The 26,143-nt window shown below is 43.7% G+C and overlaps 1 protein-coding gene across 2 annotated transcripts in view; it reads left to right on the forward strand.

The window, feature by feature from the left end:
- LOC118418403 (probable L-cysteine desulfhydrase, chloroplastic) overlaps nucleotides 1-23,787 on the forward strand; it is a 37,608-nt gene extending 13,821 nt beyond the window's left edge. The window contains exons 1-11 of one of the 2 annotated variants that reach the window (XM_035824286.1): nucleotides 4,762-4,847; nucleotides 6,112-6,264; nucleotides 6,681-6,823; nucleotides 9,694-9,810; nucleotides 11,368-11,481; nucleotides 16,060-16,212; nucleotides 18,177-18,300; nucleotides 19,570-19,654; nucleotides 21,853-21,945; nucleotides 22,341-22,660; nucleotides 23,155-23,787. In XM_035824286.1, coding sequence (XP_035680179.1) covers nucleotides 6,149-6,264; nucleotides 6,681-6,823; nucleotides 9,694-9,810; nucleotides 11,368-11,481; nucleotides 16,060-16,212; nucleotides 18,177-18,300; nucleotides 19,570-19,654; nucleotides 21,853-21,945; nucleotides 22,341-22,652 — 1,257 coding nt within the window. In that variant the 5' untranslated portion in view covers nucleotides 4,762-4,847; nucleotides 6,112-6,148 and the 3' untranslated portion in view covers nucleotides 22,653-22,660; nucleotides 23,155-23,787. Of the gene's footprint in view, nucleotides 1-4,761; nucleotides 4,848-6,111; nucleotides 6,265-6,680; nucleotides 6,824-9,693; nucleotides 9,811-11,367; nucleotides 11,482-16,059; nucleotides 16,213-18,176; nucleotides 18,301-19,569; nucleotides 19,655-21,852; nucleotides 21,946-22,340; nucleotides 22,661-23,154 lie in introns of those variants that run through there. The other variant, XM_035824287.1, reaches the window with a different exon arrangement.
- Nucleotides 23,788-26,143: the final 2,356 nt, after the last annotated feature.

Below are 26,143 nucleotides of genomic sequence, written 5' to 3' on the forward strand. Positions count from 1 at the left end.
AGGATGTGATAAGCCCGTGCGCAAAGATATCGTAACGAATAATGAGCAATCCCGAGGCCGTCATTGCGAATCTGCCGCTTGTGTAACGTGACCCATGCGTTGGTCCAAAAGATTAGTAAGGATCGTATGTTTCCCGTAAGGAACGTATGTTTCTAGTAGTGGATCGTATGATTTCCGTAAGGATCGTATGTTTCCTAGTAGTGCATCGTATGTTTTCCGTAAGGATCGTATGTTTTCCGTAAGGATCGTATGGTTACTTTGGCACCCCTGGTGGAGCCTGCCCTGACCATAGCCGCCATGGACGGGGCGTACAATAATTCGGCATATCATTCGTAGACACAAAACTCAACTCAGGCCACCATTCCAGTGGTGGAAACAGTGGCAGGGGAGAACATGATGATTGGGTATAGTTTTGCTAACAAACTTTGTGGCTACAGGGGGAAGCACAGACCGTCATGCACGGCCAACTTCCCCCTGGCAGAACAGATTGGAAATGCAGAAAAAGTATTGGCTAAATGGGCTGTCACTGAAATGCAAAAAAAGAACCCCGTGTCACCGAACAAGATCGTGTGTGATAACGACTCGCATATTATGGACGGGGTACGCGAGGCAGGAAAAGAGATAGCTAATGATGTCAACATCGAAAAATTAGACTGCCATGTTCATGTATCTAGGGGACAAAAGAGAAAAGTATTCAAATTAAGATTAAGTGACCAGGTAGTGGGGGAGAGATAAGCCCACCAAAAAAGTACCCCAAAACAAAGAATATGGTTCACCTCTTGCTTAGGAAAAGCGCTCTCAAAGCGTTGTGCAGAAGAGATGCGCAGGGCCAGGGAAAGATTCCCAACTGACGACAACAACTTTCTAAATGGCGCACAGGCAGCCAAATACAACATACTGTCCTGTTTTGCGGGTAATCATTCAAATTGTAAATTATCATCATTCAACTGCCGCACCGATCGTGAACACGAACAAGAACCGACATACTTGCAAAGGGGCAAACACATAATTCCAACCGATGAGAATCAAACACAAGTGCAGACCGTAATAGATTATAAACTGTCGAGTGACATGGTCTGGAAACAAAGATACATCCTTTCTACAAACCCAGTTGAGGCACAACACAGACGCACACAGAAGTCACTCCCAAAAAACAATACCTTCCGAAACCTCAGGCCACATGCGTGCAGGCAGTGCCGCCCACTCAGCCGCAGTCGGCGGCCTCGGTGAGTCGCTTTGCCGTCTGAACCGGGCCGCCGGCTCAGGTTTTCTCTCGGGCGGCACAGCTTGCCTAACGCTGTTAGCTCTAGACCGGAGAGCCAAGTATCACAGACAACGAATAAAGACGCAAGCATAGATAAAAAGAAGGAAGGAGCTAGCGGCACAGAGACTGAGACGGTCTCGACGACATATGATGTGTAGCCAGACGGCATTCAAAACTGACGTGGTGAAAGATGAATGATGAGAAGAGACGGCAATCGGGCCTTTTAAATGTGGGACACATGGTGGCCTCCATCTTTATTCCCCCTCTGAAATAAAGACGCTCTGTACAATACGTGTACCACACATACTTGTCCGTGTATTTACTGAGTTATGAGTTCGTGTATGTGTGCGTGTGTGTATGTGCCTGGCAGTTGGTTCTTTGTGCATTGATGCAAGCTGGCTCGTATGACAGATGATCCACACGTAGGCAGAGCTTATTACTGTATCTATGGCTGACATGGATATTCCTCTGTAACGCTAGCCTGCCAGTCCGTATACAGAACGTAGGCAAGCCTGTGCACTGTCAAGGTGTACCTAGTTCCGTTCGTTGGGTTCCGAGTAGTGTAATCCCCGTACCCATCTTTGTTAACGTTTCCCTTCCACTCGCGTCAGTCCCCCACATCTCTGCTCTTCTCCATGAGAATATGTTGAGATGCGTTGAGTACGTCTCTGTCAGCCTGGACCTGTAGAAGGCCATGGCGGCTTGAAAACCGTGGCTGTTTTGGAACTTCTGTCTGCCCCTCTCGTCATCGGCAGAGCGAAATGTGGAAATTGGTTGTTTCCGCCAAAATTGATAACAGCTGTATCATCACCAAAAGAGGCTAGCACCATATAATATAATATAATATCGTGTGTATTTTGCAGCCAGTAGGTACTCAAAGTGTGGGTGACGAGGCTGTTTAAGTGGTCGAGGCACCTCCTCGAGCACGGGACCCCCGTTTTACGTCCCTCCCGGAAGACGATTTCGTGGAAAGCTTCGTGAGGCTAAAGCAATCCGGACGTCTTTGGTTGGGAGACTCCCATCCAAGTACCATCCGGACCGCGCGTTGCTTAACTTCCGAGATCGAGGGATCGGGTGTACCAACGCGCCACTCGGCCGTTCGAAATCAAGTTCCTCATTCATCAAATTCAGACTCAGTACCATGTATATGGGGTCTAGACGTTAGATATGAAACTATTCTACCCTTCCCAATTAAACCTGTTCCGAGGGCTCTAAACACATTTGCGGCCGCTAGGTTGGAGTTCAAATTGAATTAATCGTGTCAGATTTTATTGATCTTATATAAGAAAATGTACCACAAGAACATGACGTCATCGATATGCATATCACGTGACCTATAGACAATTGCCGAACTTGGAATGGAGGTCATGCCTAGCCAGGGGTGGGAGGGGGGCGGCCTAAAACGCGAAATTTTAAAACATGTGAATTTCGATTTTTTTTCAACTGGATTGTATTTAGGGTACCCGATTCCATAGGGAAAACAACATTTCCGCGGTCCTAACGTGATTATTTACTCTAGCACAGCTCATTTTAACGGTGCACACCCCAGTTTCTTTCTCCCATTGAAACCTATAGTTAACCCTATTCAGACCGGGGGGGGGCTTTTGAGGCCCGCGCTAACTTCGATGTCCTATAACGCCAGAACGGCTTACGCTAGAGCCACCAAATTTGATGAGTTTTCCTAAAATATTGTTGGCAACAATTTCGCGAAGTTTGACAAATTTTCCATTTTTTCTTGTTGCCATGGCAACCGTTTGTTGACAGGCAGTTTTGCCAAAAATCACTATTTTTGGCTCTAACTATGTATTTTTCACATTTATTTGCCATATTACTGCGATTTTGTTACATAAATAAAATCTTATATTATTCAGCATATCTTTCATAATTATATATGCATAAATTATGCTAATTTGATGACGTCATCAGCCCAAAATCCAAGATGGCGGACCGAATGGCCAGATCAAGAATAACAAGCTAATTATCCCTTAAAATTTGTAACTACCTGGTATTTTTTCATCAAAAACCATCTAAATGAATGAATTTAGTCTATTTCCATTGCCCTTTGTGATTATTTGTTGCAAAAAAAAGTATTTTTAAAAATTCAAGGTGGTGGGTATAATATGGCGGAGCCCAACTCGTATCTTAGATGTGCATGACGTCATTTTATGACGTCATATTGACGTCATTGATGTTGCTATTGGCAACGCAAGTCATAATTAACATTACTATTCTGTTATCTGCACTTGTTGTTACATTTTTGTAGCATAACTTGAAGTTTTCTGGGAATACCCATTTTTCATGGGTTTGGCCAATGTAATCAACTTGATGACGTCATAATTACGTCATCTTACGTCAACGTAACGTCAAACATCACATACTTGTCAGATATTATGTCGAAATCATGTCCTGAAAATTTGGTGGCCCTACGGCACGTCGTTTTAGAGTTATAGGACTTAGAAGTGGAGGGCCTCAAAAGCCCCCCCCCGGTCCAGGGATGACCAAAAAAGCCCGGTCTGAATAGGGTTAAGAGACTTTTTTCAACGGCGCCGCACACCACGAAGGAAATTATAGTTGGAAACGACACTTTGTAGGAAGTTAACATGTATTATACTGAGCAATATATCTGATTAAGAAAATAATCGTAACACTGGGATTCTTACGATAACGGATCTCCTGACGCATGTCGGACGCGCCGAGTTGTGACGTCATCGGCCAAGCAGCTCCGGGCGCATCACAGTTTGCGGCCTCGGAGCCATACCAGGAAGCCAAGATTCGCCGGCCAAACCTAACCAAAATGAAGCTATAGGATTCGCACTTCATGAAAACAGCGAGCTATATCCACCACAAGTCTCCTACACTAAACCACTGGGCACACAAAACCCTCGAAAAAACCCTTACTCCAAAATAAATAGGGACTACATCGGTCCCCTGTCGCCGAAGAATTGGTGTGTACACCGTTAATGAGCTGTCATATACAAGTGTTGTTTGCCAAGAAAACAATAAAACATTATTGTTTAAACCTAAATTAGCAAATTTTGTTAATGATATGCCTGTCCGAATTCCGTTTCTATGGCATCATGAAAAATGGCGAACTTTCTTTATTCAGTTAAAATGTTTGCTATCAACATTTTTAAAAAAGATTCCAAGTTTGGTGGCCCTAGAGCAAGCCATTCAAGAGATATGCGGCATTTAAGATAATATGGACATCAAAAACCTCCCCGGTCTGAATGCGGTTAGTGCAAAATGTGGTCCTTATGATCTTTTGCATAAATTATGATAATGACTTGAAGATATTCAAACCTAATCATGTCAAATGGTCCCACATAGATTAATGAAACTATATATATGGAAAAAAAATCACAAAAAGAGTCACCAACAAAAGTGTATTTGAACAAAACGTTATGGAGAAATTATGCGTTTTTTTAATCAAATAGTTGATCCTTACTAGTTGAACCGGTCCCTCATAACATCTGCTTTGAGGCTTTTACCAGGCCCCGCCCAGTTCAAAGGTTACTGGCGAGGCCGGGGTACAGAAGTGGTGGTGACGGCACAACTTACTGCAAGGGTAAAGCTAAGGTTATAGGTAAGGAGCGCCTCTATTCCCATATGGTTATAAAGTCACATAACGTTAAATATGGATGTAACGTTAACGTCAGTCACTATGCGCGGGGAGGTCGTTGATCAGTTGTATATATTATTAGGCTCAGTATTTGGGCCATGGAGTCTCCGCAGTCAGTCTTTAGTGGCGAATAACGTTCATAGTAGAACGATGGAAGATGGCTGAGGTCTTACCTGTTCCGAACGAGAAAACAGCACGTCTTGAAAGGCTCCACCCGATATCCCTGACACCCATATTGCCAAGGTTTGTGAGGGTTTTGTCAAGCGACATACTACCAGCTATAGTCCCCTGCCATTCTGGATCGCTCAAGGGCAAATCCACCACGAATTATCTAACCAGCTTTATGCATCACTTGGCAAGTACAACAGGTAAGCCTGGCTTCTGTAACACCCTCGTCCTGACTCACTTCACACGCGCCTTCGATCGTATGCACCACCTGACTGCAGTCTCTAAACTCTTTCGTCAGACGTTCCATCATTCTCTGGGTATGCGCCTTTCTATCGAGTCGTCAACAGCGCGTAAAGTATCGGCAAGTCATGTCTGACTGGGAAACTCTTACGCACCGCAAGGAACCAAGTTAGGTCCCCTTGTGTTTCTCGCGCTCATGAATGACGCGTCGCCAGTGAGTGAAGACTCAGCCGAAACTTGGAAGTATGTTGATGGCATGTCGTTGTCGGGGGCAAGGCACGTTACACATGACTCCACGGTGCAAACTGACGTGGATAATCTCGTTCATTGGACAGAAGCCAATGTCAACACGACGACTGCACCTGTTGCGCGTAATATTTAAAGAGACATGGTCTTGACATTACCGTCTTAACGCTAGTTTTCTGTGGCTTTATACGGCAAATATTAGAATATGCGTGCCCTATATGGCACCCTGGTATCACTAGTGCCCAATCTGGGGTCCTAGAGAACGTACAAAAAGAGCTTGCTTGGTCATAACTTTGTTAGTTACGATATGGCTTGAGACCAATTGTGACTTCCGTCTCTGTGCCACAGACGGCACCTGTACAAAGTTTGATACTTCTTTGCTGAGCTCTTCGTCCTTCTCAAAATGGCTGCCGCCCTACTGATCACAGCTTTTTCATGTTATATCCATGATAAGCCCTGACTAGCTGAGGCTACACCAGACATGGAGTTTGGGGTGAAGGTCAGGGAAGACCTGATGTAACTACAGACACTCCCCCCAACCATACTGATCACAGCTTTTTCATGTTGTATCCAGAAGCCCTGACCAGCCCAGGCTAGCCCTGACACCAGACATGGAGTTTGGAGTGACGGTCCGGGAAAACCACTACCTTTTTGAGGCCGGCACGGCCATGTGTAACCACGGGTCATTTGGGGCAGTTCCTCGCAAAGTGATGGAGAAACAGCAAAGGTACGTCAAAACCAAACAAAGTCTCTTCTTGATATCTGTTCCAACTGTCAAAGAAGATTCCTTTTTAATACTGTGATGTATGAATAGGTTTGTTCTTATTCCTGAAGCTACAGATATCTGTCGCACCGCAGTCGCTTTTAAAAACATCTGGAGTCGCATAGTTCCCGTTGAGAACTTTACTCAGCCCGTCACCCAAAAGTGCGAGCTTCATTTTAAGTAATGCCTAAGCTACTAAAGAAGTTGTAAACAACAAAACTAGTCTGGGTGACTGACTGAACAAAAGTTCTAAACATAAACTCCCGCTCCGAATGTCTTACTAAGGCATGACTGCACTGCAAAAGCATGAGGAATGCGTCCATTCTACTATATATATTTTGCCTAGTCTGGTGCTCTAACAGCCCTGTTTTCCTGCCCAGCCTCCAGCTGGAGACAGAGCAGACCCCGGACCGCTGGTTCAGGGAAACCACCCCTCGGCTCTTCCAAGAGTCTGTGTCTGCTCTGGCTGAGTTTGTGGGAGCCCAGAAGGAGAACCTCATGTTCATACAGAACCCCACTACTGGTAAGTCCTACAGAACCCCACTACTGGTGAGTCCTACAGAACCCCACTACTGGTGAGTCCTACAGAACCCCACTACTGGTGAGTCCTACAGAACCCCCCCCCTGGTGAGTCCTACAGAACCCCCCCCCCCCCTACTGGTGAATCATACAGAACCCCACTACTGGTGAGTCCTACAGAACCCCACTACTGGTGAGTCCTACAGAACCCCACTACTGGTGAGTCCGACAGAACCCCACTACTGGTGAGTTTTACAGAATCCCACTACTGGTGAGTTCTACAAAGCCCACTACTGGTGAGTCCTACAGAACCCCACTACTGGTGAGTCCTACAGAGCCCCACTACTTGTGAGTCCTACAGAACCCCCCTACTGGTGAATCATACAGAACCCCACTACTGGTGAGTCCTACAGAACCCCACTACTGATGAGTTCTACAGAACCCCATTACTGGTGAGACCTACAGAACCCCACTACTGGTGAGTCCTACAGAACCCCTCTACTGGTGAATCCTACAGAACCCCACTACTGGTGAGTCCTACAGAACCCCACTACTGGTGAGTCCTACAAAGCCCCACTACTGGTGAGACCTACAGAACCCCCCTACTGGTGAATCCTACAGACACCCCACTACTGGTGAGTCCTACAGAACCCCACTACTGATGAGTTCTACAGAGCCCCACTACTGGTGAGACCTACAGAACCCCACTACTGGTGAGTCCTACAGAATCCTACAGAACCCCACTACTGGTGAGTCCTACAGAACCACACTACTGGTGAGTCCTACAGAACCCCACTACTGGTGAGTCCTACAGAACCCCCCCCCCCCTTACTGGTGAATCATACAGAACCCCACTACTGGTGATTCATACAGAACGTGAGTCCTTAATGTGTGTTTGTGTGTGTGAGTGCGCACGCGTGTGTGTGTAATCGTAAGTGGAATTGGTATTTCTCCAGCCTGTGTAACTTGTGGTGAGGCAGTTGCCCTCTGTCTACACTCCTTCGTGGTGGCTTGCTGGAACTCAGGCTGTGTCCCTCAGCAATGGAAAGATGCAGACATTGTCAGCATCTACAAGAAGAAGGGAGATAGGGCATCCTGTAGCAACAGTCGTGGCATCTCACTCCTGTCAAGTGCGGGCAAGGTGCTCTCTAGGATCATGCTCCTGAGACTCATCAAGGCTGTAGCGGAAGAGGTACTCCCAGAAAGCCAGTGCGGCTTCAGAAAGGACCGCAGCACTGTCGACATGATCTTCGTACTTAGACAAGTTCAGGAGAAATGCAGGGAACAACACCAGGATCTCTACATGGCCTTTATAGACCTAACCAAGGCCTTCGATACAGTAAACAGGCCATTGCTGTGGGAGGTACTGGGGAGATTTGGTTGTCCCGACAGGTTCCTAAGGGTCCTTAAAGCACTGCACGATGGAGCTAGAGTGAGAGTCATAGGCGGCGGGGGCAAGTCCGATCCCTTCGAAGTCTGCACAGGTGTTAGACAAGGATGCGTCATTGCCCCAGTGATCTTCAACTTATTCCTCGCTGCAGTGATTTTGGCAGCCAAGCAGCGAATAAAACCCGAGGACTGCATCTCTCTCACATACCGGGTGGACGGCAACCTGTTCAACCTGCGCAGGCTGAAAGCTCACACGAGGGTCACACAAGAGGATATACTGGAGCTACAATATGCTGATGATGATGCCGTTACTGGCTCAACAGCTGCAGGACTACAGAGAAACCTCAACACACTGGATGATACCTATACACGGGCTGGGCTTCTCATTAACTGTGGTAAGACGGAGGCCATGGACCTGGGTCGGCCTGGTACAGAGCCTGCCGCGTTCTCCATCAAAGACACAGCACTGAAGAGTGTCCCAGCATTCACCTACTTAGGATCGGTGCCACAGGCGACATCACGGATGAGGTGCAGAGACGCATCGGGCTAGCCTCTTCATCCTTTGGGAGACTTGCATCCAGGGTATTTCTCAACAAGGACCTCACAATTAAAACCAAAGTGGCAGTGTACAAAGCCATCTGTCTGTCTATCCTCTTGTACGGTAGTGAGGCCTGGACACCATACAGACGGCACAGTCGCATGCTCGAGCAGTTCCACACGAGATGTCTGCAAAGATGTCTGCAAGGACTTAAGTGGTGGCACAGGGTCCCACATGCCGAGATTCGTCGCAGGGCTGACATCGAACCACTGGAAACACTGCTCCTCCAGAGGCAACTCAGGTGGGCCGGCCACGTCATACGCATGCCTGGCAACCGCCTACCGAGACACATGCTGTATGGGGAACTCACCAAGGGTAAACGAACGGTAGGGGGACAGCAAAAACGCTTCAAGGACAACCTGAAAGCAAACCTCAAGAAGTGTGGAATACCTCCGCAGGGTCTCGAGACCTCTGCAGCTGACAGAAACAGATGGAGACAAGAGTGTACTGCGGGTGTTGCAAGATTCACCGCCAGCTTCAACCAGCAGTACGAAGAAAGAAGACGTCGCCGGCACCTGCATCCAGCAACCACATATGCGATGAGTGCGGTAGGACGTGCAAATCAAGAATCGGACTTATCAGCCACCAAAGAACACATGCGGCCAACCGAACGTGACGTCATCGTCGGCAACGACGGACAGCCCTAAGCAAGTAAGCAAGTATGAGTGTGTGTACGTGTGTTTGTGTGTGTGTGCGTGTGTATGTGTGTGAGTGTGTTCGTGAGTGTGTGCGTGAGTGTGTGTTTGTATGTGTGTGAGTTTGTGTGTGTGTTTGTGTGTGTGTATGTTAGTGTGTGTGTATGTGTGTGTTTGTGTGTGTGTGTGTGTTTGTGTGTGATTCAAAAGCAGCTGTATACATAAGTTGCCTCTTGTTGGTTTTGCCCCTAGCTGTGAACTCCGTCATTAAGTCCTTCCCATTCCTGCCCGAAGACGCTGTGCTGGTCTCAAACCTGACCTACGGAGCAGTCCGCTTCACTGCAGAGGTGATCAAGACCTACGCTCATGGTATGTGATTGCCTTGTTCTAGTCCCACAGCCCAGACCTACGCTAGTGATTCCCTTGTTCCAGTCCCACAGCCCAGACCTACGCTAGTGATTCCCTTGTTCTAGTCCCACAGCCCAGACCTACGCTAGTGATTCCCTTGTTCCAGTCCCACAGCCCAGACCTACGTTAGTGATTCCCTGGTTCTAGTCCCACGGCCCAGATCTACGTTAGTGATTCCCTTGTTTTAGTCCCACAGTCCACACCTACGCTACAGGTTAGAGACTCCCTGGTTCTAGTCCCACAGCCAAGAAATACGCTCCAGGTTAGTGACTCCCTGGTTCTAGTCCCACATTCCAGACTAATGCTCCAGGTTAGTAATTTCTTGGTTCTAGTCCCACAGTCCAGACCTACGTTAGTGACTCCCTGGTTCTAGTCCCACGGTCCAGACCTACGCTCCAGGTTAGTGACTCCCAGCTGGTTCTAGTCCCACAGTTCAGACCTACGCTTCAGGTGTAGAGACTCCCTGGTTCTAGTCCCACGGCTCAGACCTACACTAGTGACTCCCTGGTTTTAGTCTGACAATTCAGACCTATACTAGAGACTCCCTGGTTCTAGTCCCACAGTCCATACCTACGCTCCAGGTTAGACTCCCTGGTTCTAGTCCCACAGTTCAGCCCTACATAAGTGACTCTTTGGTTCTATTCTCAAAGTTCTGACCTATGTTAGAGACTCCCTGGTTCTAGTCCCACAGTCCAGACCCATGCTCCAGGTTAGAGACTCCCTGGTTCTAGTCCCACAGTCCAGACCTACGTTAGTGACTCCCTGGTTCTAGTCCCACGGTCCAGACCTACGCTCCAGGTTAGTGACTCCCTGGTTCTAGTCCCACAGTTCAGACCTACGCTTCAGGTGTAGAGACTCCCTGGTTCTAGTCCCACGGCTCAGATCTACACTAGTGATTCCCTGGTTTTAGTCTGACAATTCAGACCTATACTAGAGACTCCCTGGTTCTAGTCCCACAGTCCAGACCTACGCTCCAGGTTAGACTCCCTGGTTCTAGTCCCACAGTTCAGCCCTACATAAGTGACTCTTTGGTTCTATTCTCAAAGTTCAGACCTATGTTAGAGACTCCCTGGTTCTAGTCCCACAGCTCAGACCTACGCTCCAGGTTAGTGACTTCCTGGTTCTAGTCTTACAGTCCAGACCTACGTTAGTGACTCCCTGGTTCTAGTCCCACAGTCCAGACCTACGCTCCAGGTTAGAGAATCCCTGGTTCTAGTCCCACAGTCCAGACCTACGCTCCAGGTTAGAGACTCCCTGGTTCTAGTCCCACAGTCCAGACCTACGCTCCAGGTTAGAGACTCCCTGGTTCTAGTCCCACAGTCCAGACCTACGCTCCAGGTTAGAGACTCCATGGTTCTAGTCCCACAGTCAGACCCACGGTAATGAGTTTCCGGTTCTAGTGTCACAGTATTTTTTTTTATTGCAGAAATGGTCCAGGCATATTACGATTCACTGACCAAAGGGGGCCATGTCGTATGCCCCATGCATTGACTCATAGATTGCTGACTCCCTACCCAGGTGCAGAGTGTGTGGCGCTGGAGATTCCTCTCCCCGTCACCAGTGCTGAGCAGATAGTGCAGCTGTACAGGGACTCCCTGGAGAAACATCCCAACATCAAACTAGCTGTTATAGGTGAGAAACATCCCAACATCAAACTAGCTGTTATAGGTGAGAAACATCCCAACATCAAACTAGCTGTTATAGGTGAGAAACATCCCAACATCAAACTACCTGTTATATAGGTGAGAAACATCCCAACATCAAACTAGCTGTTATAGGTGAGAAACATCCCAACATCAAACTAGCTGTTAGAGGTGAGAAACATCCCAACATCAAACTAGCTGTTAGAGGTGAGAAACATCCCAACATCAAACTAGCTGTTATATAGGTGAGAAACATCCCAACATCAAATTAGCTGTTAGAGGTGAGAACATCCCAACATCAAACTAGCTGTTAGAGGTGAGGACATCCCAACATATACTACCTGTTATATAGGTGAGAACATCCCAACATCAAACTAGCTGTTATAGGTGACAAACATCCCAACATCAAACTAGCTGTTTTAGGTGAGAACATCCCAACATCAAACTCACTGTTAGAGGTGAGAACATCACAACATCAAAATACCTGTTATATAGGTGAGAAACATCCCAACATCAAACTAGCTGTTATAGGTGAGAAACATCCCAACATCAAACTAGCTGTTAGAGGTGAGAAACATCCCAACATCAAACTAGCTGTTAGAGGTGAGAAACATCCCGACATCAAACTAGCTGTTAGAGGTGAGAAACATCCCAACATCAAACTAGCTGTTATAGGTGAGAAACATCCCAACATCAAACTAGCTGTTATAGGTGAGAAACATCCCAACATCAAACTACCTGTTATATAGGTGAGAAACATCCCAACATCAAACTAGCTGTTAGAGGTGAGAAACATCCCAACATCAAACTAGCTGTTAGAGGTGAGAAACATCCCAACATCTAAGTACCTGTTATATAGGTGAGAAACATCCCAACATCAAACTAGCTGTTATAGGTGAGAAACATCCCAACATCAAACTACGTGTTATATGGGTGAGAAACATCCCAACATCAATCTAGCTGTTATGGGTGAGAAACATCCCAACATCAAACTAGGTGTTAGAGGTGAGAAACATCCCAACATCGAACTAGCTGTTAGAGGTGAGAAACATCCCAACATCAAACTAGCTGTTAGAGGTGAGAAACTAATATCAAACTAGCTGTTAGAGGTGAGAAACAAATATCAAACTAGCTCTTATAGGTGAGAAACATCCCAACATCAAACTAGCTGTTATAGGTGAGAAACATCCCAACATCAAACTAGCTGTTATATAGGTGAGAAACATCCCAACATCAAACTAGCTGTTAGAGGTGAGAAACATCCCAACATCAAACTAGCTGTTAGAGGTGAGAAACATCCCAACATCAAACTAGCTGTTAGAGGTGAGAAACATCCCAACATCAAACTAGCTGTTAGAGGTGAGAAACTAATATCAAACTAGCTGTTAGAGGTGAGAAACAAATATCAAACTAGCTGTTAGAGGTGAGAAACAAATATCAAACTAGCTCTTATAGGTGAGAAACATCTCAACATCAAACTAGCTGTTATAGGTGAGAAACATCCCAACATCAAACTACCTGTTATATAGACGAGAAACATCCCAACATCAAACTAGCTGTTAGAGGTGAGAAACATCCCAACATCAAACTAGCTGTTAGAGGTGAGAAACATCCCAACATCTAACTACCTGTTATATAGGTGAGAAACATCCCAACATCAAACTAGCTGTTATAGGTGAGAAACATCCCAACATCAAACTAGCTGTTAGAGGTGAGAAACTAATATCAAACTAGCTGTTAGAGGTGAGAAACAAATATCAAACTAGCTCTTATAGGTGAGAAACATCCCAACATCAAACTACCTGTTATATAGACGAGAAACATCCCAACATCAAACTAGCTGTTAGAGGTGAGAAACATCCCAACATCAAACTAGCTGTTAGAGGTGAAAAACATCCCAACATCAAACTAGCTGTTAGAGGTGAGAAACATCCCAACATCAAACTAGCTGTTAGAGGTGAGAAACATCCCAACATCAAACTAGCTGTTAGAGGTGAGAAACATCCCAACATCAAACTAGCTGTTATAGGTGAGAAACATCCCAACATCTAACTACCTGTTTTATAGGTGAGAAACATCCCGACATCAAACTAGCTGTTATAGGTGAGAAACATCCCGACATCAAACTACCTGTTATATAGGTGAGAAACATCCCGACATCAAACTAGCTGTTATAGGTGAGAAACATCCCAACATCAAACTAGCTGTTAGAGGTGAGAAACATCCCAACATCAAACTAGCTGTTAGAGGTGAGAAACATCCCAACATCAAACTAGCTGTTATATAGGTGAGAAACATCCCAACATCAAATTAGCTGTTAGAGGTGAGAAACATCCCAACATCAAACTAGCTGTTAGAGGTGAGGAACATCCCAACATATAACTACCTGTTATATAGGTGAGAAACATCCCAACATCAACTAGCTGTTATAGGTGAGAAACATCCCAACATCAAACTACCTGTTATATAGACGAGAAACATCCCAACATCAAACTAGCTGTTAGAGGTGAGAAACATCCCAACATCAAACTAGCTGTTAGAGGTGAGAAACATCCCAACATCTAACTACCTGTTATATAGGTGAGAAACATCCCAACATCAAACTAGCTGTTATAGGTGAGAAACATCCCAACATCAAACTAGCTGTTAGAGGTGAGAAACTAATATCAAACTAGCTGTTAGAGGTGAGAAACAAATATCAAACTAGCTCTTATAGGTGAGAAACATCCCAACATCAAACTACCTGTTATATAGACGAGAAACATCCCAACATCAAACTAGCTGTTAGAGGTGAGAAACATCCCAACATCAAACTAGCTGTTAGAGGTGAGAAACATCCCAACATCTAACTACCTGTTATATAGGTGAGAAACATCCCAACATCAAACTAGCTGTTATAGGTGAGAAACATCCCAACATCAAACTAGCTGTTAGAGGTGAGAAACTAATATCAAACTAGCTGTTAGAGGTGAGAAACAAATATCAAACTAGCTCTTATAGGTGAGAAACATCTCAACATCAAACTAGCTGTTATAGGTGAGAAACATGCCAACATCAAACTACCTGTTAGAGGTGAGAAACATCCCAACATCAAACTAGCTGTTATATAGGTGAGACACATCCCAACATCAAATTAGCTGTTAGAGGTGAGAAACATCCCAACAAATAACTAGCCGTTATAGGTGAGAAACATCCCAACATCAAACTAGCTGTTAGAGGTGAGAAACTAATATCAAACTAGCTGTTAGAGGTGAGAAACAAATATCAAACTAGCTGTTATAGGTGAGAAACAAATATCAAACTAGCTCTTATAGGTGAGAAACATCCCAACATCAAACTACCTGTTAGAGGTGAGAAACATCCCAACATCAAACTAGCTGTTATATAGGTGAGAAACATCCCAACATCAAATTAGCTGTTAGAGGTGAGAAACATCTCAACAAAAAACTAGCCGTTATAGGTGAGAAACATCCCAACATCAAACTAGCTGTTAGAGGTGAGAAACTAATATCAAACTAGCTGTTAGAGGTGAGAAACAAATATCAAACTAGCTGTTAGAGGTGAGAAACAAATATCAAACTAGCTCTTATAGGTGAGAAACATCTCAACATCAAACTAGCTGTTATAGGTGAAAAACGTCCCTACATCAAACTAGCTGTTATAGGTATACCGGTAAGAAACAAACATCAAACTAGCTGTTATAGGTGAGGAACATCCCTACATCAAACTAGCTGTTAAAGGTGAGAAACGTCCCTCCATCAAACTAGCTGTTAGAGGTGAGAAACATCCCAACATCAAACTAGCTAATATAGGTAAAAAAGATACCTTTAAGCCATGCTACGTAATATTTGGACAAGACAAGAAGAAGATTTTCCTGCCATTTGTTTACATAGTAAGCTAAATCTACCCTTTAGCATTGAATACCAAGGCTCAGTGAGAGAAGTTACAACATCAGTGCATCATACAACATGTCTACAACCTGTGATCTTTCTACATGGACCTCCTTTCTTCCCAGGGAAACACCCCACATCTGGCTTATCACATTCTTGTGTGCCTGACTGCACAGTGGGGTGCCTGATGACAATTTCACCATAATTTTTGTAAAATCAAGGAGGTTATAACCTGCTTAGTAAAATGTAATCTTTGCAAGATTTCTTGTAGTTTTGAAGGAAATATAACCTCAGCTTATTGATACCCTACAAAATAGACTAATTGCATGATTGTATCCTATTCTGAAGTGAAAAAAATCGAGTGTTTTCAAAGAAGTAGATCTTCATTGTTCTCCCCTGTAGTCACCCTGGAGTGTGATGAACTCACTACCCCCAAATGTGCCTACTGGAAGTTGGAAGTTGTTGTTTACAGACAGGCGGGTCTAACTCTAGGGGACACTGAGATAAAACTACGTAGCATAGCTTTATAGGTGAGGAAGAACCGATCAGCTAGAACATCACCTTGAACTAGCTTTTGTAGTCTGGTGAGGAACATGCAGTATTTGATACACAGTGAAATGATAAGGAAAAGAAACGAAGAAAACTATAAGCTCACAATTTGTAATTTCCCTGTGTAGACACCATCACCAGCCCCACGGCCATAGCCATGCCTGTAGCGGCGCTGGTGTCCTTGTGCCACCTGAAAGGTGTGCAGGTGATGCTGGACGGAGCGCACTCACCTGGCCAACAGGAGCTACAGCTGGAGGAACTAGGGGCAGATTATTATACAGGTAAGTCTCACCTGGGCAAGTACGTCTCCCCTGGGCAGGTTTATTTATTTATTTCTGTCATGAGTATACAGGGTTGAACGCACTCAGTGCTTATATACCTGAAAGGCATCTACCGTCCAAATGTCAACACCATATCATGCCCGGAACAAGAGATACATTGAAAAAACTGCTATGATCGATTGTGCTCATTAATTATGCAAATGTGCTCCTATTTTGCCTAATGAAAATTTCATAGTGTACAACATTGTCTAAGGTACATATAAAAAACATGAAAATCCGTTGTCCCCTTCTTGAGTTATCCACTTCAGAAGTTTTTGACAAAAATGCCCCTACTATTCCAAACCTAGACGCTAGGGGACCCAGACTTATGTCACTTCTTCCTGAGCACAAGAACTATCCAGCACTACAAAATTGTGACCATAGCTTGTTCAGAACACGAGATAGAAAAACCGGGAATTGCGCTGCAGTACCAAGGAAAGCCGCTAGAGGCCCCAAAATCTAATCATTGCCAGCTTTCGTCACACCCTACCAACAGACCAAGTATGAAACCAATCCACTCACCAGTGTTCTTGAGTTATCTTGTTCACAAACATACAAACGCTAGTGAAAATATTCACGGAGGTAATAAGCACCAATCAGAATCGTAAATCATCACAGTTCATATGGCAGTCTGGGTCAGGAGGTCAGAGGTCAGCAGTGATGTTTTAACAGTTTCTTGAACGACAGGCCAGAAGTGGCCACTTTAACCGTAGGGGGCAACTTGTTCCATGCAAATGTACCACTGTAAGTATTTTTTTATTCAATTCTGACTTTAGGCAGTTGTAATGATAAGTTTGAAGTTTGCCTTGTTTTATACGTGTGAGATAGATTGACTTGAGGACCTTGCTAGAACCCTGTTGAAGCGGCTATTTGTATGTTGTAGGGATTCTGTACATACGTTAAGTGTTTGCATGTTGTAGGGATCCTGTACAAGTGGTTGTATGTTGTCTGGAACCTGAAGTGTTTGTGTGTTATAGGGACCCTGTACACGTGTCTGTATGTTGTAGGGACCTTGTATAAGTGTCTGTATATTGTAGGGACCCTCAGGTACAAGTGTTTGTATCTTGTAAGGACCCTGTATAGTTTTTGTATGTTGAATGAACCCAGTGTGTAAGCGTTTGTATTTTGTAGGGACCCTGTAGGTACACAAAGGATCACGCATACATACATGTACAGTAGGCCAAAGCAGTTGCGGAAAAAAGTGTTTCTATAGCACATGTCTGAAGTCAGCAAGTGTTTGACTATAGAATTATGGGAGGACATTTAATCTTTGTAGGAAAGAAAACATATCCTCCTTCGCCTTGATTCAAAAGTGTCAGTCGAATGGTACACAAACATTGTACTGGCGCTACACCGTCGTGGCAAATTCATCATAATCCTGAATCAGTTATTGTATGCAACCCGGCACTTAGAAATGACACCAGCACTGACAGAGTTCGATAATTGCGCGCCCAATATTTGGCCGCAATACGTCATAAACACGTTTTTGTTAACTGCAGGAGAACAAAGGGAGAATTTGCGATTTATACAATTAGCACGACTATACAGACTCTTCAGCTGCGCACGTACACAGTCGTCATCACTAGGCGTAGGGTTTAGATGATAAACATATGAGGTCACATACTTCAGATTTGCACCATAGAGTCTTACATGTTGTGATGGATACTGAAGTAACAGACGAGCGCATGGAAAATACATACAACATGTCGTTTTCATGACTAACCTCTTCGCATTCCCCTACTAACCTCTGAAGAGACGCAATATTGGGACATATAAGACGCAGTTCATCAGTATAAAGAAGATGGTTAGTTATGGACCCGCCCACGTAGCAACCAACCTTTGCATTGTTTAAGCCTCACACTCAAATCATCAATATACAAGTTGGCTATGTTGTAGGCACCCTGTATAAGTGTAATATTTTGTAGGAACTGTTAACAAGTGGCTGTTCGCGCCCCGTGGCTGTGCGTTCCTGTGGGTCCGTTCCGACCACCATGCTACGGTGCGGCCCCTCGTTACATCTTGGTTCTTCAAGAAAGACCTGCAGCATCAGTAAGTACAGATGATCTACTATATAGTAACCTACAATGTACACAGTTGTCATTGTGCTCAGGACTTACATGAAGCCACATTTCTTTAAACTGAAGACAGATCTACCTCTCCATGAACTTTAAGTGTTGTAGAGAGACTACGTCTAGTTAATGATACAGCATTTACACTTTACATATAACTTACCTGAACCCAAGTTAGATACCAGCATTACACTGCCAGAGTGTTTTTCACACAAAGTCATGTAAAGCTAGAACTACAATTTTGGGCATGACAGTAAATATGCTGGTTCTTTAAAGTGTTTCGGTGAACATCTGTCACCTTCCCCAGGGCAATTCTGACTCCTCCAGCAGCTAATAGGTATCGCTACTTACAGGCGCACTCTTACACATTTGGGACCGCATTGAAAACACCCGATCAACTATCGATGTATATAGCTATGTAAATACAGTACGTTTGGGACACCATCTGTAAGCAGCGACACCTATGCTGCAGTGGATTGTGAACCAGTCACTCAGAATTACCCTGAGGAAGGTTTTAGACGGTTGGTGTGTACAAAGACTTTTACTATAAGCTGTGCTGCTGTGTTGAAGGTTCCATAAGCAGGGCACGTGGGACAACAGCCCATACTTCTACATGGGCGAAGCACTCAACTTTCACAGGCAGCTAGGGGGGCTTTTATGTCTGCTGATAAGTTAACCATGCATATTCAATCAGGGATCTTTGAGGCCTTAACCATGTACACTCTTATTCAGTTCCAATCGGGTCCAATGGAAGAAATAAACAGCTGAATCTTGCATGACGTAAACTTTCATGTACTATGAATAATCAATTAAATCTTTAAGTTGATTCAGGTCACATCAGTTTATTTCCTTGCTGTTTTCATGTTAATCTTCCAATCTGGATTCTTTGAAGCCTTTTTGAGGCTGTAGTGGCAGTGGCTTGTTATCTACCGAGTCTAGGTCATAGTAATGGGAGACGTTACAGCCCATACCTCTCCCTCCAGCACCTTTCACCTGCTTAACCGAAGTGAGGAAAATGCCTTTCCTAAAGGCACAAGATCGGGAACATACCAGGGGTTTTGGACCCCGAGACATTTGGGTTATGGGCCGAACACCCTAACTTTTATGCCAACATGACACCACTGGATGTCTGAAAACAAGGAATGAAACTGTTGTGACCTCAGCGACCAATGCTAGCGTCTTTTCTTGTCTCCCATGCATGCAAGTCTGTAGCTGTGTGTAAACGGACGTCTTATTGGTCTTTGTACAGGTTCCACATGCAGGGAACCAGAGATGACACCGCTTACTTCTGTACACCTGAAGCCATCAACTTTCATCAGCAGTTAGGGGGCCTTGTGAGTAGTGAACACATCCTTCATTTGCAGTAGTTAAGGGGCCTTGTGAGTGGTGGACAAATCCTTCTCTTTACTGTAGACATCGGTGTTTGGGCTGGCCATAGGAAAGCATGTTGAAATACACTGAATGAAGGCTTTAGAAAAGCACTAACCCATATTTCAATCTTAAAAATTCTTCTCCACCAGAAGGTTTAGTTTATAACCATTCAAAGAGAATGGGGGGGGGGGATATATTTCAAATGTACTCTCTCCCAAAAGCGCTTTTGGGATAGAAGCACATCTGGAATTCTTCGGTTCATTCTCCGAGAAAAGCTCGCTCTATGAAAGAAACCTAACCTTTGACCCCAGTTCCCTCCTAATACAGCCGGTAGCACCCAACAATTAAAATCTGTCCTTACACCAACTAAACTGCTGAACTGAACAAATTTTGACCAAAACAGGAAAGCTTACACCCTACCTGTCCCTATTAACTCAAAAAGTCTCCAGATTGGGCAAAGATTTTCAAGGAAAAGAAGGATTTTAAGTGGCACTAAAATCATATTCCCTACTGCGGAACGCAACACTGACGTCAGCCCTAGGGGGGCTGGTGAATGGTGAACATATCCTCCATTTGAAATGTTTAGGGCCCTTGTGAGTGGTGAACAAAGCCTACATTTGCCGTGTTTAGGCACACTTGTGAGTGATTAACACATCCTAGTTAGGGGGTCTTGTGAGTGGTGAACGCATCCTTCCATTTACAGCAGTTAGGGGGCCTTGTGAGCCCTTTCACCATTCAGAGTAATGATACTCTTCAAGCAGATGCTAGACTCTGGATGGACGTCTTTCAGAGGCATTTTTGTTATATCAGGCTTTCTGTTTTGTCAATTTGGCTGCAAAGAAAATGAAAACCTCACAAAACAGAAATCCTGATTACTGATAAAGAACGATCCCCTAATTGGAGAGTAGGAAAGGTCAGCGATGGGCCACAGAAGAGGAAAAAGAAAAATGCAGTTGGTGACATTGAAGGGAACTTTTATCAGAAAATAATTATGCAGATTTAGAGTAACTACTTGGCAAGCTTGTCCAATAATTCATCTTTATAAGAAAAGGGGTAAAGTAATCATGCTTCAGTGTAATTTGCAATGAGCTGCATCTCATATTAACTTTGTAGATCAAGTTCATTTTTACTGTTACTATATTTTTGATGCTGTATTTAGTGTGAGGGGGGGGGGGGGGCAACTTTTGAAAGTGCCGATGCACCTGTTGCTATTTTGTACATTGTGAAAAAATCAAATAAAACAATAAAAAAGCGTAGAAAACTAGAAAACTAAAAAAAATGCAAATTAAGGACATCAGTCTTGGTTTAATGCAAAATAACAAACGGATGGATTGGCACAAGTCTCAATTTATCCAATCTTTCTTCAAGTTTTCAATCTTAGCTGACTAGAGAAAATTCTTTTAGGCAGTGTTCTTAAGGAAATTTCCCCCCTCTAAAACACCATTCGCCACATTAAAAAGGCAGCAAATTTCAACTTTTAATGCACTGTTGGTGACCAAATGAATATGCCACATTTTATATAATTCGATGGGCAAATTTTGGTATTTCCAGCGCACGCGCAGATAACCTAATTTTAGCACACTCAAAATGATTAGGTACCCTTAGCAAAAGTTCCTGCAAAAATGTTTTTTCTTAGGATATGTTTGAATTTGGAGGTGCATATTCCAGGTCATTTTTTTTTTTACCTGTATATCGTGTTGGAAAACAGATTTTAGCAATGTTTGTGATAGCAGTAGGTTGTACATGTTAGGTGTTTTGATGTTCTGTGCAGGCAGAGAAGAGGGGTCCAAAGGTCACCCATATATTATGATCACAGTTTAACGTGGATGTGCCGTAATTTTTTGCTGTTAGTGTTCGAATTACACTTTAGAGGCCGGACAACCATACCAATGTTAGTTTTGTTATGTTCTAAACCTGAGGTAGCTGATTTCTGACAGCCTCCTTCTGCCATGATTCCCATTGTTAAGTATCGGCAGCCTTCAAATACCGACATTTACCCTGATGATTGGTTGGGGGAGGGGCAGAATAGTTGAGACTTTTGCCCATCCTGACCGGCAAAACCCTACCCAGGGCTGGATCTATGAGCCATGCAGTTCCCCCATGCATTAGATGAGTGGGCACAAACATAGGATGAAATACGCAACTGTTTGCTTCTACACAGAGCAGCATAGTTGAGTACAGCACTCAGCTCCGGAAAGACGCCACCAAGCTGCTCCTGGAGGGGTGGAAGACTGCGACCCTGGGAATACCAGAGGTAAAGACGTTTTTCATCAAAAATTAGAAAGCTGCTGTACTTTTGTAGTGTCAATAAAGCCTCTTTTGCTTGAAGTACAGAAAGTATCAGCTGTAGTAGTATCCAGTGTTTGATTGAAATTGATTATACTGTAACATGAGAAATTTGTTAGTTTCAAAAATGTAGCAAATGAGTAACAGATAGGAGATTTGGAGACTGTACAGAATGTAGCATTTACTGAGTTAGGATGAATGCACTGATATGTTGATTATTGTACAAGAACCAAGAGAGTTTACAATAACACACACTACCATGATATACTCCCTGTCGGCTCCGTGCATGGTGCACCCTGCTTAAGACCCCCCCCCCCCACACACACACACACACTTTGTTTTTCTGTTTGTTTGTTTGCACAGTCCCTGCAGGCTCCGTACATGGAGTGCATCCGGCTGCCCCTGCCCCAGACCCCCGGGGCTGAGTCCCGGTACCCCCCCACCCTCCGGGGGGCCATGAACCTCCAGTGCGACACGTACCAGCTGCACGGCGTGCAGTGTACGGTGGAGTGCATGTTGGAGGCGCTCTGGGTCCGCATCTCGGCGTTTGTGTACAACTCCCGGCAGGACTACACCCGCCTCCGGGACGCCGTCCTCTCTCTCATGGCCAGGCAGGACTTCCCTGACTTTTCCGGCCCGTACTGGCAACACCTCCTGGCGCAAGACACTCAGTAAACCTGGAGGTGAGTTGCTCTATGTATTTTTTTAGAAAAGATATAGTATACGAGCAATTGCTGTTTTTGTTTAGATAAGGTGTATTTTAGGTGCCTACAGGACGTCAGCATTAACATGTTAGTTGATATCTAAATCAGCAGATCAAATTACGAAATGAAATGTAAGTTGACATTTTGTCTTCCACCTGCCTTTGGCCTGCCAGTGCGTCGCTGTGACATCATCAAAATAGCTCGTGTAGGCAAATAATATCACTATCTCCTCAGATGCACGTGTGCACTGTAAATACTGGCATGAATATGAGAAACATATACTAGTAATACAGGAGACATCTGGAGTAACCTTAACCCCAGGAGCCTGACCTCATGCAATACACTTAAGAGATTATGAATAAACACCATGGGCTTGGCCACAAAGTCAACATGAATTTGCTCTCGGTTCTCAACACCAGGATTTCATGGTTTGAGAGAATTTGGATCTTTGACTTACATTTGGATATTAACAGGAGCGGTGACTGGTTCCCACTGGTTCATAACAGGAGAGCGGTGACTAGGTCCCACTGGAAACTAACAGGAGCGGTGACTGGGTCCCGCTGGTAAATAACAGTAGCGGTGACTGGGTCGAAGTTACTGGGCGTTCTTCACAATAGCTTTAGGCATCACATCATCTCATCTATGAGCATCACACGGAGGTCATCACTGGGTTTATTGTAAGCTGTTTTTACAAGTGAGGTTCGTGTGACGAAATTTCCAAGACCTGACTTAGTTTAGGAGATCTGTACATGTATCAAATTTGAAAGTGTGTATCTCTATATTATTATCTATATAAGCTCTCTGAAATCCAATCATTCTTTTTTCGTTGCTGTAGGCATGTAGAGTGAGGCATGTATTGAAATCAGAGCTGTCGTCTAAATGTGCACGGTAGTATGATTTTTCGATTACAGTTCTATCAGTATAAAGGATGTGTGTCATTCATGTGAATAAAATTAGCTAAAATAAGACTTGAGTTCAACGACTCCATACATTCGCATGTCGGTGTGTTACAAGAAGGGAGAAATTACGTAAATGATTTTCTAATGGCCATATCTTGTATATATAAAACGATCACTACGAAGCTGTTATCAATGAGTGTAGAACTTATCAATGAATGACTAATGGACAATGGGGTTTACCTTGGTTGTCCGCGTGTGTGTGTGTGTGTGTGTGTGTGTGTGTGTGTGTGTGTGTGCAACTTTCATAATAGCCTAAGTAAGATACATGGTATGGCTGAAATATATTGTATTCGTAATGTTTATACTTCTTCTTCTTCGTTCTCCTGTCAAATCTTCAAAACACGTTATCTCCGTCGTTCCTGGACCAAATGACTTGAAATTTGGCACAAGGGTAGAGTGGGCCAATACTCCCTGGCATTTTGTACTTCTTTTTTTCATATTTGCCTTTAACCTTTAACCACCGTACCTTTTTTGCGACGTAGACTACCGTATGGGGTCAAAACTGACCCCATAACGTTTTGTACAAATACCGTTTTTTGGTGACTCTTTTTGTGATTTGTTTATATATAAAGTTTCATTAATCTATGTGGGACAGTTTGACATTATTAGGTGAGAATAATTCCAGCTCATTATCATGATTTATACAAAAGATCATGAGGACCATATTTCGCACTAACACCGGGTAGGGTTTTTTTTTTACGCCTCCACCAACTTTGATGTCGCATAGCCCCTGAATGGCTTATGCTAGGGCCACCAAACTTGTTAACTTTTCAGAAATGTTGATAACAAACATTTTAATTGAATAAAGCCGGGTTATCGTTTTTTATGTTGCCATGGCAACGGAATTCTGACAGGAATATTCATTACGAAATTTTTAAATTTTGGCTGAAACATTCAAGTTTTAAGATTTTCTTGTTCATGACATCTTATCAAATTCAACGTAAATTTCAAAACTCAATATTCATAATTTATGCTGATTTGATGCTGTCATCAATCAAAATCCAAGATGGAGGCCGATATTAGCTAGATGACGTCATAATGTCGTCATATAACATGATAAGACATGACACAACAGTTGTCACCATAATTTTGTTTCGCATGTACATCATTCTCTGAAAATTTCGTGATCATACGATAAGTTGTTTATGTGTTGGTCTCAAAAGTTTGTTAAAAACAATGCTGGGGTCAGTTTTGACCCCACAGGACCATGCATAGACTTTCTAAGATAACTTAATTAAAAATGAGCCAATCTCGGTAAAAACGTATGAGAAGTTATAAGACATATACACGAACACACTCATGGGAGGAAATTTGTTTTAGACTAGAAATGCGATAATGGCACATATTAATATACGCCTGCCAAACGGTGGTTTGAGGGTTAAAATGATTTTATTGAGTTTTTTTAAAGTTTTATGTATATTTTGCCCCCCCCCCCCCTGTACCCTGGTATTGCAGCTGATTGACCTGAAATTTTGTACAGAGGTGCCTTGATCATATGCCCGCAAAGATCCAATAACAGTTTTAGTATTTGGTACAACAAAATGCTTAATTTTGCCATTTTTTTGCTATTTTGTGCTCCAAAAAAGGCATTTATGGCTCCTGTACTCTTGTTTTACAACCAAATGACCTGACATTTGGTATAGGAGTGCCATCTACATATAAATACATGGAATCAACAACATTTTTGGCATACAGTGCAACATAATGCTTATTTTTGCGATTTTTTTGGCCATTAACCAAAAACGGCTTTTGGCTCCTGTTCCCTGATCTTACAACCAAATAACCTAAATTTTGGTAAATAGGTGCACAACATATGTATTCAAATGACCCCTATTTAAGTTCTGGCATTAACCACTTCAAAATGATATGTTTAAGGATTTTTTTGGTAATTTTCCACTGGCCAGAGAGATCAACGACCTCAAGGTCGTTGACCTCTCACCTGAAGACGTGCACATGTCTATATACTAGTAGATTAATTTAAGAGGCAGCCAATCGCGTAGCCTGAATTAACATTCTGAAAGGGATTTGGCAGCCAATGAATGAGCCTGGTGTTATATGGAAGAGTCCATTCTTGCACGAATAGATATATTTTTAAAATTCATCTTTGGACTGTTGATTATATAACGTCTCTTTTTTGGAGTATTTTTGGACTAGCCTCTTTTGCCATTTTACATGGGGTGTATTGGAAGGGTCCATTTTGCATAGAGGGGGACATTTTTTTTAAATTTCGCTTTGGACTTTGGTGAACACGTCTTACTTCTTACGAGCTAATGAGAGAGGCCGTATCCTGGCAGCAGGACTGGCACGAAACAATATGATGATGATGATGATGATAACGTCTTACGTCGTTGGTGAAAGTCCTATTTTAGTGAATGTATTTTTGGACGCCACCACTTAACATCACAAGAAGAGTTCATTCTTGCACAGAGGGGGGATTTTGTTCAAATTTAGTTTTGGACGGGTGATGATTCAATATTTCATTTTTAGCAGAAGCGTTTTTGGA

The sequence above is a fragment of the Branchiostoma floridae genome, chromosome 6 (genome assembly GCF_000003815.2).
Source record: "Branchiostoma floridae strain S238N-H82 chromosome 6, Bfl_VNyyK, whole genome shotgun sequence".
NCBI lineage: Eukaryota > Metazoa > Chordata > Leptocardii > Amphioxiformes > Branchiostomatidae > Branchiostoma > Branchiostoma floridae.